This window comes from Onychomys torridus, chromosome 2, assembly GCF_903995425.1.
Source record: "Onychomys torridus chromosome 2, mOncTor1.1, whole genome shotgun sequence".
NCBI lineage: Eukaryota > Metazoa > Chordata > Mammalia > Rodentia > Cricetidae > Onychomys > Onychomys torridus.
Genome location: NC_050444.1, coordinates 67,981,913 through 67,995,704, shown reverse-complemented (window position 1 = coordinate 67,995,704; position 13,792 = coordinate 67,981,913). Strand labels below are relative to the sequence as shown.

Sequence of the window (13,792 nt, the reverse complement as noted above, 5' to 3'; positions counted from 1 at the left end):
CCAGTGTTGCCTAACCTTCGAAGCTAGCCCCCATGTCAGGCCAGGAGCCTGTGTTGTGGCTCTGCAGTGGGTCCTGTGCTCTGGGACCCTGGGTTGTTTATACTTCACCATGAATGCAGAGCAGAGACAAACACGAGACAACTCCCCTTGTTCCCTCTGCTAGCTCCCCGTGAATGTCACAGGCCCAGGAGTTCAGACATTCACAGCCCCAAATGCTACCACTGATGTACAAATTTCCTTTTTAGCACTAAGTTAATGAAACCGGCTTCCAGTTTGTTCAGAGGCTGACATCACTTAAGGAGCACCAGTCACAGGAAACACCACTCTGCCTGCATCTGGCTTTGGCACCGGGCTCCTGTCTGCCTGGACGGCCCTTCAGACAGCGCCTCTGCCTGCCTGGCTTCCGGCTCCTCCTCCTGCCCCTCCTGCCCTCTGACCTGCTGAGTTGGGTCTGAGGCTCTGTCACTAAGTTGTGTCTGGGAATGTGTCAGAGATGGAGGGGGCAGCTCCTGAAGTGTATCCTCTTACCCCAGCCTACACCCGGGACTGTCACAACCAGCAAACCCTGGAGGAAGGAAGGAGGAAGGAAGGAGGAAGGAAGGAGGAAGGAAGGAGCCATCTTTCCTCCCTGGCCCCCACCCCACCCCCAACTGAGGAACTGGTTCACTTGCCAAGCATAAAACCAACCTAAATTTAGGTTCATTTTTATAGGACTTTACACCCAGAATATCTTAGCATTTTAACTCTGATTTTAGAATCCTGACACCCTTCTTGGCAGGAAGGCTGGAAACCAGGCCATTGACTGCCACAGCCACAGGAACACCTCATAAGACACACAGCCCCCACTCCAAGGAGACGGCTGAAGAGCTTTGAAAAGTGAAAGAAAGCCAAAAGCCCAAAATAGGACTTGGGGCAGTGCAGGCAATGATGAGAGGCTTTCAGGCTGCATGACGCTGAGGGGAAGAATGGCGGGGCACCCAGCCTTCCCTTGGCTGACTGGGGGATGAGGGTGCAGAGTGCTGGGGGGTAGGCAGAAGCTCACCGAGGACTCTTGGGCTTCACACAGCTCCTCAGGGGTCCTGGGGTCAGTGTAGATGGTAAGCTGCTGTATGGAGCCCTGGGGAAGAGAGAGATAAGAACCATGGGTTACATGTATACATCACAATGTCCAAGGAAGATGGGAGTGTTCATAGGAGGGAAAGCCTTGCAAAGGACTAACTGGCATGGCAATGTGCTGTCTGAGGTGACAAGGACGCTGGGCACACCCCACCCAGGCTCTCTGTCTGTCCAGGGGACTCTCCTTGTGTGCTCCCATTGAATACAGACTCCCTTAGCATATGTTCAGAATGTGGACAGCCACAGCAGCCCAACATCTCCAGGGCCCCTGCAGGTCAACAGCAGACCCTGAGATGTGTCTTCCCTTCCCTCCAGAGCTCAAAATGTCCTTGCTAGACATCCTTGACACATGGAGAGCTGCCAGCAGGCTCTCCATCCCACTCCTGCTGGCTGTCTGGATCTGGTGCTCACTCTTCAAAAGTCAGCAAACTGTGTAACATGTACACAGGCCATTAGCATCCCCACTGAGCTGCAAGCAAATTCTATTTCTGCCCTCTAGTGGTGCCTTTTATTCTTTTTGATTGGTTGGTTGGTGTTGTTGGTGGTGGTGGTGTTGGTGTTGGTGTTGGTGTGTGTGTGTGTGTGTGTGTGTGTGTGTGTGTGTGTGTGACAGAGACAGAGACAGAGAGAGAGACAGAGACAGAGAGAGAGAGAGAGAGAGAGAGAGAGAGAGAGAGAGAGAGAGACTCTATGTATCTCTGGTTGTCCTGCACTCACTATGTAGACCAGGCTGGCCTCAAACTCACAGAGTTTGGAGTGATGGGATTAAAGGCATGCACCACTATGCCCAATTTTGACAAAGAATCTCAGTCAACCCAGCAATCACTCTGTAGCTCAGGCTGGCCTGGAACTCATGACTCACTGCAATCCGAGTACTGAGATTTCAGGAATGACCCAGGATCTTGCCTTCTTTAGTATGTCTGATTCACCCTAGATGCGTCCTGGCTCAGTACTCATGTGCGTTAAATGAACACCTCTGATAACTTATTCTCTTTAGAATGACTTCTGAGCAGAAGCCCGTTCTGGTAGTAAAGTTGGTCTTCGGGTTTGTTTGTTTTAGGACTCGCTGTTCAAATAGAAGAAAGAAGTTACTTCTCATTCCAATCGTTCCGGCGCATCCGTCTTTACAGAAATTATTTCAGCACAAATTGCCATCCACATCTAGAAATGAAGTCATCTGAGAGGAGCAAGCTGGACTCGTTTTTAGTCATGACTTTCACCAAACAAAGTGCCTCTTCCTATTTCCCCACACAGGCCTGTAACGTTCGATGTAGCCCAGGTTAGCCTTGACTTCATGACCCTCTTGCTTCAGTCTCCTGAGTGCAGAGATTACAGAGTGCACTAGAACACCCAGCCTCAAGATAAGGGCCTTATATCCACATTCAGACAATACGGCAGATCCCATAACACAGTTCTGCCTAAAACAGTCCTCTGTTTATGGCAGAGTACTGGGCTCATTGGCTTCCAAGCCTAGAGTACTTCCCACACTGTGTTCATGCCATGAGAGGGCATAAGAATAAAATAACAACGATCATTGCTCCTGCTTGAGGTGTGTGCGTTCATGCTCAAGCTTCTCTGGTCTGTGAGTAGTGGACTGAAACTCACCGTAAATCTCTCCAGCCCCGTGGCTCCTGCATTGCCCACAAAGATCCCAGCGCTGGGCTCGAACGTCAGAGGCCGGGAAGATCGCTGGAAAAGGACGTGGCTGTGTTCCTCACAGTCCACGAGAAGGGCCACTTCCTCGCCCTGGACGGTCACAGCAAAACGATTCCACCTGTTGGTCATCACGGGCACTGAAAAGGATGCAGCTTCGCGGGACACATGGGAGCCTGGTTCTGTGTAGTACAGGATAACCCGCTGGTGGCCGTCCTCCACACTGGAAAGACGCAGGCCCAGGTAGATGACTTTCTGGAAAGCGTCAGTAATTGCGAAGAGCACGCCTCCCTGGGCACTACTGGGCTTCACAGCCACACCAATGGCGAAGTCCCTGAAGAAGGTAGGTGGGATGATAGTCCTGGCTGGGCGGCCCACATTGGCACCAGGCCCAAAGCTGTAAGCTGGGAAACCACCATAGCCGGTAACAAAGGACACGGAGGAGGGCAGTGGAACACCGATGAGCTCTGTGAGGTCCAGATGGTCCTGGGAGGCTGACCCTGTGGGGAGGAGGAGAGGCTGTGATTCCACTACTCTGGACCAAGGAGGAAGGAGCCACAAACACAACTGGATTCCCGTGGGAATCCACTGAAACTAGGCTTTCTAAACGACAGCCTCCAGCAACAAAATGTGATGTGCAATGTGCGTAAAACACACCACTATAACTCAGAAACACCGTTTCAGAGTGCATCATCATGAATACTCAGCAGGCCCTTAACTATTTTCTCCTCCCCTTTAATTGTTGTTTTTCTCTTTTTAAAATTAAAACCATGCTGCAAAGACTTATTAATTGATTTGATTACTCACTAATGGGCCATAAGCTACACTCTGGAAAAACATTTACAAATCATTTCTAGAAAAAAAAATTATATATATATATATAGCCCCCCCCCCCCATTAACTTGGAGATTTCTTTCATTACTTAACCAAGGGGAATCAGATTGTATCACTTTGTTTTAAATGGGGTTTTTGTTTACATGCCTCAGAGTGTAGGGGATAAGCAGGCAGAGAGGGGAGTGTTCCTGGGAGTTCAGCGCAATTGAACTTTGCTTCATAGTGGTAACCATTCAGCAGCAGCAGCCTCAGCATCCTCACCATCATCCACATCCCAGCTCTCTCTCTCCCTGTACCAGGTACTGCTCTGAGCTCTTTACATAATTAAACTCATTTCATCCTCACAAGAACTCCAACAAAGTGGAGTGGAACCATTATTTCCATTTTCTTCTGACTAAATCAAGGCTGCCAGAAGCTAACAAATTTGCAAGCAAAATTCAAGTGCAGAATTCAGTCCTAGAGTTCCTGACCCAAGCTTGTGCTTCACTAGCACCCTTGGTGGGGTTGATAGGCATCCTCCATTGCAGCGGCCTAAGAAAGAACCCAGGTCTGACCATTGTCTCTGGAGGAAAGCTACAGGATTGTCCAGTGGTCTGCATACATCCCTGAGCTAATGCGGAAGTGGCAGCAGTGAATTAGAGGAATGCAGGTCTCAGGTAGAGAGGACACATCTGGTGCCACTGAGCCCGTGGACAAGGCTTCAGGATGAAACTAGATCCTGGGGATTTGCCCGGGATGGAGGACCTTGAATGATGAGCCTCAGGATGGAGGCCCGGCCTCTTCAAGGCCAGAGGGCAGGGCAGATCTCCTAGTGGCCAGTTGGGCTACAGCCAAAGGTCAGAGCTCCTAGACCATAGCTAAAATTCTTCCCCTAACACAGGAGGAAGTCAGAGCACGACCCAAATGAATGACTAAGACCATCTCTCCCAGTTAGCTTCAACTGTCAGCGTGACATAGCCCAGAGTTATCTGAATCCCTCAGATAACTTCCTGTCTCAATTGAATAATTTTCTATCAGTGTGGTCTGTGGGAGCATGTTCTTGACTGCTAATTGGTATAGGCAGCTCACTGTGGGTGGGGGTCCATCCAAGGCAGGAGGTCCTGGACTATATAAGAAAGCTAGCCGAGCCCCAGTTTGGGAGCATTTAGTAAGCAGCCTTGCTCTGAGGTTTCTGCTTCAAGCTCCTGTCTTGAGTTCCTGCCCCAGCTTCCTTCAGTGATGGATGGTGTCTTGGAAGTGTTAAGATGAAATAAACCTTTTCTTCCTCCTGCACTTTTGGTCTCAGTGTTTATTGCTGCAGCAGAAAAGTGATGTAGACCTTGTAGCCCCCAGTCAAAAACAGGAGAGACACAACAAACCTTTTTTTGCGACATCCCCAACAATCAGGAGGCCCCTGAGCAGGGATGCGCCCCACTGTGCTGGGCTCCTTGTACAGAGCCTTCACTGCCATTTTAATCTCCTGTTTCCCTCTTCCCCACAGCAGCACTGGGAATCAACTGCTACCACCCCATTTTATGGATGAAGAACGAAGACTTAGGACATGGAATCCTGGCCTGCGGATACTCAGCCAGTGACAGGGAGGAGAACTGTAAGCCACAGCTAGCCTGACTTTCAGTTATCTCTAAGTTGATGAGAAGAGGGGTTTCTACAAGGGTTCTGGATGAGGCTCAGCTGGAGAGAGAGATGCCCATCACCAACGGGACCTGAGACAAGGTGGCCCACAGAGCAGTTAGTGCGTGTGTGCGCGTGCGTGTGTGTGTGTGTGTGTGTGTGTGTGTGTGTGTGTGTGTGTGTGTTTGTGGCTTTGATCATATAGAAAAGGATAAAGAGTAACATGGAGGCACTCAAAAGTCAAAATGGCAAATCATGTCTATTTAATCATAGTGGAAGACACAGTGGGCTGGGGAGATGGCTCAGTCAGCAGAGTGAGGACCTGAGCTCAGATCCCCAGCAGCCACATAAAAAGTTGGGTGTAACTGCACTCCCTATATCCCAGTGCTAGGGAAGCAGAGACAAGAGGATGCCTGGAGCTCGCTGTCAGCCTAGCCAGAGTGAATCAGTGAGCCCAGGTTCAGCAAGAGACTGAGAAAACTGCCCAACCTTGACTTCCAGCCTCCAAGTACATGCTCACCTACACATACATCCATCCACACAGACAGATAGACAGAGAGGCAGGGAGATAGACAGGTAGACAGAGAGACATATACACACAAATGTACATGTGTTCATATACACAAATAACATTTTAAAAGGAAAAACACAAGTAGTCACACAGCGTTATTAAGGTGATGACATGAAATGACATGGGTGCTGGCCTACGGCTCATGATCAGTAAATGATGGAGATCTTTCACCCCTGCCCTGCTCACCACTATCATCAGACTTCAAGTTTGGAAAGGATACAAGTTCCACCTAAACTGTGTGAACCCCTCCTTGTCTGGTGTGAAAACCAACTAACAGAAAGTAGCCACTGAACTCTTGAAATGTGGGTCTTCCCCCCTTGAAACATGCTGCTTTAAATGAAAAAAAACCAAAGACTCAGTTTGGGGAAAAAAAAACCTGTAACATAACTAATTAATAGTTTTCATGTTGGCTGTGATTTGAAATGACAATTTGGAAATTTGGGGGTTAAATGTTATTTCAAAACACTAAGCCTGGTGGTGCAGGTCTATAATCCTGGTTACACAGGAGGCTGAGGTGGAGGACCATAAGTTTGAGACCTGCTGGGGCTACATTGTAAGTTCAAACCCATCCTAGGTAATTTAATAAGACCCTGTTTCAAAAATAAATAAAGGCTTGGGTGGCCAGGTCTTGTGGTGCACATTTTTAATGCCAGCACTCAGGAAGCAGAGGCAGACAGATCTCTGAGTTTGAGGTCAGCCTGATCTGCAGAACAAGTTTTGGGATAGTCAGGGCTACACAGAGAAACCCTGTCTGGAAAAACAGAGCAAGAGAAAACAGATGGGGGAACAGGGGAGGGAGGGCAGGAGAAAGGATCCAGGATAAAATCCCCTGGTTCAACACTTGCCTAACGGGCACAAGACCCTCCGTTCCAACCCCAGTACTGAAAAAAAAAAAAAAAAAGAAGAAGAAGAAGAATGATAGGCCGAAGTAGTACGTGCCCAGCACTGCCCTTAAGAAAAGAGCCACCCTCCACCTCTGGTAACCCTCTCTGGGCCACTTCCTCTGCCCAGACCCTGGGGACCCACTCTTGGGACTCCTCTGTCACCATTTCCATGCATCTGTCTTGTTTCCTATGCAAGCTGTGTCTGTAATAGAGTGCAGAGCCACCGTGAAGGCATCTAACCCTTGTAAAAATACTGGCATGCTGCCTGTGTCCATGTCCCTTCCTCCCCCCTTCCCTTCCTTACTCCCCCCACAAAGTTATAAATTTTGGAATAATCCTTGTGGAAGTTGTGGCCCTTGGTCTTGCCACAGTATTCATGAGGTGAATAAGCCTCAATGGGCAGGCTCTCTTTTCTGGTGATGGAGGGGAAGGTTTCTGTGGATTTCCAGACATTATTGCTACAGATTCCTTTATCCTCATCTCCTGTGTTTATGGATACAAGTCACCCCACAGTGCAGACGACAGGCACTTGTGGGTGACATGGGTCTGGTCACTTGCTATTTCACTGACTGCTGCCCAAGTGCTCTTTGAAGGTTCTGTGCCCCTGACCATGCCCATGGGTGGCTTAGCATGCCCATGTTAAGGGAGAAGCAGGTGGCCTACCATGCCCATGTTAAGGGAGAAGCAGGTGGCCTACCATGCCCATGTTAAGGGAGAAGCAGGTGGCCTACCATGCCCATGTTAAGGGAGAAGCAGGTGGTCTACCATGCCCATGTTAAGGGAGAAACAGGTGGCCTAGCATGCCCATGTTAAGGGAGAAGCAGAGAGGTCCATAGGGCCTTTCAATCTCAGTGATATGTTTGATTTTTAACATTAGTTTCAAGGAAGTATTCACTGTATTATTGCTTTTACAGTCTAACTAGGTCTATTCATGGTATTCCCTGGTATTTACTCTGTAGACCAGGCTGGCCACAATGTCACAGAGAACTGCCTGCCTCTGCCTCCTCCAGTGCCAAGATTAATAACAGGTGCCACAATGACTGTAAGGATTCTTCAGAACACATTTCACTGGAAACATTTTACAACCTTTATAAAACAATCACTCTTCAACAAAAGAGAAAATCTTATCCTAGCTTAGGAATCTACGATGGGGATCTGTGGCCCTTAGGGTCAGGCTGCCACCCAGTGACTTGAGAGATCTTTTCTGTTCTGGGCCCAGCCATGCCCCCTGTCCTCCAAAATAACCTTCAACGGCTCCTGGAGTGCTCGCCGCTGTCACAGACCTTCCACCTCTACCCGGATGCCTTTCCTATGTCACTCACTCCATCTACCTCGATTGTCTTTCAGAATAACTCACTCTCCTCTGGCCCCTCTTCCTCAAGACTCAGCCCTCCTCCCCTTCAGCCATTTCCCCTCCCATGCCCACATGCTCTTCTTGATGGGGCTGTGCAGGAAGCCCCCTGCATGCAGGCCAGGAGCCTCTGTCACAGCCCCCTCCCAATGTCAGCCTTTCATGCTTGTTTCTACCCACAATGGATGATGAGGACAGGATTTCACCATTGTTCCCAGGGCCCAGCCCTGTGAAGATGAGTGAATAAATGAACAAACTAATGAGGCAACAGAAGGACAGATAGACAGATGGAAAGAAAGAGGAAAACTTCCAACCTTCTCATTTGACAAAACATGAAGCCGAGGGAATGCTATCCTCTTCAGCCTGCAGCTTGCTTAAAGACAGACAGACGTCCATTGGAAGTAATTTGGGTTTGAGGCTCAAACTCCACAAGGCATAGGTTAAAAGAACAATAAATCTGGTTAAATTTAACTAGACAGAAATAAAACTCTGCATAGCAAAAACTCATAATAGTGATTTCATAACTTGAAGACATAAACTTGACTACAAAGAAATGAAGATCTGAGGACCAAAACATTTTTTTAATCATAATAATATTAATCCCCACAATGCCAGCTAAAAACCAGAAGCCAACAGAAAGAGCAGAATCACAACATCACAGACAACAAACTCCCTTCTCTAATGCAGAAAGCAAATGGATAATGCCACAGTCAACAGAAAGATGAGCAAAGAACAGGAAATTCTATCTACAGCAAAGGAAACAAAGCTGCTCGTACGTAAGAATATGGAAAATATTTGCCCTTGTAATGAAAGAAGTGCAGGGGATGTAAGGCGAGACCATTTTCCTTATCAGATTGGCAGCACTCAGAATGTTGGCTAATCGAAAATGCTGGCAAAAGGCTGAGGCAGCATGAGGCCCTCTCCTGTACCACTAGAGAGGTCCTAAATTGTGTCCCATACATGGGGATGCAATGTGACATTCTTCAAAAGTACAAATGCATATGTACTCTTTGACCCAATATAGATAATAAAATAGATCCATGCAAGAGAATTCAATGTAGACTTCCGAATGACATGACTCCTTAGGTACTAATCTGAGCAGTAACCATGACGCAGTCAGTAAAAAGACAAAAATAATAAGGCACAGAATAATTGCTATCAGTTGGAAATACCTGTGCTAGCATATATCAAATACATAAGTATGTAAAGGATATTGAAGCCCATAGTTATGTTCTATATAAGGTTCAGACCAACAGTGAGCTACATGAGTAAGGTAAACCAAGAGCTTGTGCTGTCTAGAGGCACCAAAGTTCTTAGTTCAAGTACACCTGTGAAGTTCCCACAATGGTGGGGCTAAGGCTGTACTTCTCCAAATGCATCCGTTGTTAATCAATGCATGACTCTGCATATATTAGAATATCTCTGGAAGGATGCCCAAGAAAGTGGGGCTGGAGATTATGTCCAGGGAAAGAAGTAGAGGCAGGCAGATAGGATCCTCTTCACTGGATTCCTTTGCAACATTACACCATTCACTTGGTGTGAAAATAAAGATATTTACATATTCTTAACTCCTTGAATCTGTTTTTATACATTTAATGCCAGGCATAGTGGTGCAAACCTTTAATCCCATCACTCAGGAGGAGGCAGGTGGGTTTCTGTGAGTTTGAGGCCAGCCTGGGCTACAGAGTGAGTTCCAGGGCAACCAGGGCTACATAGAGAGACCCTGTCTTTAAAGAAGAAAGAAAGAAAGAAAGAAAGAAAGAAAGAAAGAAAGAAAGAAAGAAAGAAAGAAAGAAAGAAAGAAAGAGAGGAGATGAGAAGAAGGAGAAGGAGGAAAGAGGAAGAAGAGAAGGGAAGGGAAGGGAAGAGAAGAGAGGAGAGGGGAGGGGAGGGAAGGGGAAGGGAAGGGGAGAGGAGGGGAGGGGAGGGAGGGAGAAGAGACATTTAAAGACATATTTTTTCTCATTGGGATGAAGCCATCTTTGTAAGAAAGAAAGGAAGGAGAAGGAAGAGAAGGGATCCAACACCCCAGTAAGGGTCCCCCCTTCTCACCACAGTTCTAGATAAAATGAATGTCAAGCACAGATGGTGTGACCCCCTTCTTTGTCTCATCCTCTCAGCCTGCCCCCCAACTCTGTTACTAGGAGGAGGCGAAGCCCTTTTCTGGTGGGGTGCTTTAGTGTCTGCAGAACTAGTGGTTCTGTAAGGGTAAATGGGCTGGCTCACATCCAGTGGTCTGTTTCTGAGTGGACTTACAGAGTCAGATGTGGGATTGGGGACACAGAGCAAGGGGTCATTTAAATCAGCCTAGGCTTGTATATGGCCATTTTGTGAATTTCCATTTCCAAGCATCTGTTTAAAGTTTATTTTTTTCATAATCCTGTCCAACCTCATTGTTTTATGGGTCAGGGAACTGGTGGTGAGGAGGAAGAGGCATGGCCATGAGGCCTAGCAGCAGAATCTGGGGTAACTCAGACTCCACATCACAAGTTCCCAAGACCTCTGGCTACCCAGCCTTTCCAGGCAGTGGCCAGTGGTGGGCCAGCTGGAGAAGGGGAAAGGAAGCAGGCTGCAATAGAGGACACCTTCAGCTTTGGTCAGAGCTGAGTTTCCCTCCAGCCACTACTCTCTAATAAATGACCAGGGTAACGTGGAGCCTTCCTGACCATGTCCCTTATCCTATGGGATGGTGACATGAAGCCCAAGTTATCAGCAAACTGTACAACTTGCAAGGTGTAAAATTAGCAAAAGCCATAGCCTGAGGACTCTCTCCAGCCAGCTCCCTGCTCCCACCCTGCCTCTAAGGTCTCAGGCTGCAAGGGAGAAGTGTTCAGGCTCTGGCCCCCAGGTCCTGTTTCCACTGACTCAGCCACAGATGGAACACCCTAGTTTTGCAGCTTTGCTCTCAGCAGCCCAGCCTTCTTCTACATGCATGGTCCCATGGCGTGGTATGGAGGGGAACGACCCCTGGCCTGGAGTGACCCATGCTCAGGCCTGGGCCTGTGCCTGCTGGCTCATTTAGCCCTGGCTTCCAGTGGAAAGGCCACCTGCTCAGGCAGCCACAAGGGGCAGCGAGGAGGAGCCTGGGAGCCAAGAGAAACAGGCTCAGCAATTTGGTCCATGTCTTGTCCTGGGATGGCTCTGTGCTGGGGGCAAGAGAGAGAGGGAGGTCACAGCTGGTGGGAAGATATCTCTCCATCTTGGAGGGACAAGGCCTGGGAGACTGGGAATACTGCTGATGGGGGCTGTGAAGAGAACTCCTAGCCTTGGGGTCATTGAAGTGACTCACACTTCCCCATAGATTTTGACATCTCTCATAGGGCAGCTTCATGTCTTGAGCAAAACTACATACCTAGAACACCCAGCATACACTTCTCTCACTATTATAATTATCTTGTTATTTCTTCATACAGTTGTTACATTGGAGATCAAACTGTCACAAACAGGCCCTGTGGTGTGTGTGTGTGTGTGTGTGTGTGTGTGTGTGTGTGTGTGTGTGTGCATTTGTATGAATGCATATGCATGTGTGGAAGCCAAGGCTCAATTTGTCATTCTTCAGAAACCATAATTTCGCTCTTTGAGACTGGGTCTCCCACTGGCCTGGGGTTGCTGACTTGGTTAGGTTAGCTGGCCAAGGAGCCCTAAGGATCCACCTGTCTCCACTTGGATTACAAGCATTCCATTTTTGTTTGCTTATTGCTATTGTTGTTCCAGGGATTGAACTCAGCTCCTCATGATTGTCTGGCAAGCACTCTACTGACTGAGCTAACTTCCTAGCCCATCCTCCTTTTCAACTTTGAGCCATGGTCTCATTACATCACCCAAGCCAGTCTGGAACTCACAGCCCTCCCTGCTTCCACTTACTAAATGCTGAGATCATGGGCACATGCCACCCACCACACCTGGTAGGTCCCATCCCTTCTCGCCTGTTCCTTCTATATGAAGTAATGTTCCACAGGTCTCCAACTTCTCATTACACCACCCTCACCTCCTCCATGAAGCCCTCCTGGACTCCCACACTGGCAAGCCACTTGGCTCTGACTCGAGGGAGCATGTATCTTTTCATTTCCCATATCTCTTTTCCATCTTGGGAGACCCTTGAATACTGGAGCTGGATCCCACCTCCCTGTTTACCCAGCACAGATCCTGGTCCTCAGCTCCAGATGGCCTTGCTGACTGAGCCAAAATCCAGGCTCCAATGAAATCCTAGTGGGGGCCAGCGGGGCCAGACTCCAGCCCCACACCTACAACCACCTATTTGTGCATTCATCTATCAGCTAGGCATGCAAGCTCCTTCCCATTCCCCAGGGAGCCTCTTTGGAAGCCACACTGCCTCAGAGCGAGCAATGATACCCCAGGCGGCAGAGGTGGGGCTTGAGTTCATGTCCCGCTGTGCTCTTGGGCAAACTGCTCACCTTCTCAGATCTCAGTTTCCCTATCTGTACTGGGCTGAACAAGACGGGCTATCTGTGTATTGACGCTGCCCTTAGACACCTCACGGGGTTAAATCTAACTTCAGCCTCGCTTCTGTACTTCTTTAATGCATAGGAGTTGTTTTATTTCCCAGGTCAGGGGTGTTCAAATACTTCTCACACTGTGCCTCATATAGTGCTGAAGATATGGAAGGAGCCGAACCCAGACCATCTATCATCAAGAAGTTCATTGTCCAGATAACAGCAGTTATCATTAATGTTTCTTGCAAGCTCCAAAGCTTTCTGTGGTTCCCTGGTACCTCCCAACACTGAGTCAAAATTCCATTCCAGACACTTCTGGGTTAGGGGTAGGTAGAGCCTAGAATACATGAAGCTCTGGGTCTATCTTCAGTAGAGGGTAGGAACACATACCAATTTTCATCCTCTCTTTCCTCCTCCTTTCCCTCCTTCTTCTTTTCTCATGCTATTGGCTCAATTAATATTATTTTTAAAGTTTTGTTTTTTGTTTTTTGTTTTTGTTTTTAATGTATGGGTGTTTTGCCTATGTTTATGGCTCTGTACCATGTGAATGCAGTGCCTGCAGAGGCCAGAAGAGGGCGTAAGATTCCCTGGAACAGGCATGACAAACGGTTATGAGTCACCATATGGATGCTAGGGGTGGAACCCGGGTCCTCTGTCTGAGCAGCGGCTGTCTTAGCCACTGAGCCTTCTCTCCAGCACCCTAATATTATCTTTGCAACTTCTCACCAGAATTTCCAGGCTCAGTCAGCTGTATGCCAACACAAGGAGCTCCGTTCTCATCCCACAAACAGAGCCCCACGCATCTCTCCCCTTACACACTCATAGGGTTTGGCAGAGCTGGCAGTCTGCAACGTGGCCTGGGGAAAAGAAGACAGACAGAAAACAGCCTGGGCCTCTTGCCCCTGGAAACTTCGGCTCAGACTCCTCAGGGATTTCAGGGTGGCCCTTCCCCAGAGTACAGGGAGGAGCCATCAGAAGGCTTTAAGAGAAGGACCCTGTAGAGGAAAATCTGAGCAGTCACCATAGGGTGCCACTTTCTCCCCAAAGGTCCAATGCCAGTTTCCATGGAAACCAGGAAAAAAATCCCAGCAGTGAGGAAACAAACTGGACTGGGCTCAGCCTTTGGAGGAGGTGAGACTCAAGAACCCTTGCCTCTCCTTCTCTCTGCCACAGGCTTCCGGACACCTGCACCTCCCTTTGCCCTCCAGCCTCAGTTTCCCTTTCTGTGCTTTGGGGAGACCAGCCTTCCCATGTGTGGGGGCCTGAAGCAGTGCCCAGGGCTGGTTTGGGCCTTGGAGCCTGGTGTCCCTGGAGAACC

General features: G+C 48.5%; 1 protein-coding gene across 1 annotated transcript in view; it reads right to left on the bottom strand.

Annotated features, from left to right (window-relative positions):
• Window positions 1-13,792, bottom strand: part of Col15a1 (collagen type XV alpha 1 chain) — a 104,916-nt gene that overhangs the window by 66,419 nt on the left and 24,705 nt on the right. The window contains exons 3-4 of the mRNA XM_036179736.1: window positions 2,722-3,269; window positions 1,043-1,117 (exon numbers count right to left, since the gene is read on the bottom strand). Of these exons, the coding sequence (XP_036035629.1) occupies window positions 1,043-1,117; window positions 2,722-3,269 (623 nt within the window). The remainder of the gene's footprint in view (window positions 1-1,042; window positions 1,118-2,721; window positions 3,270-13,792) is intronic.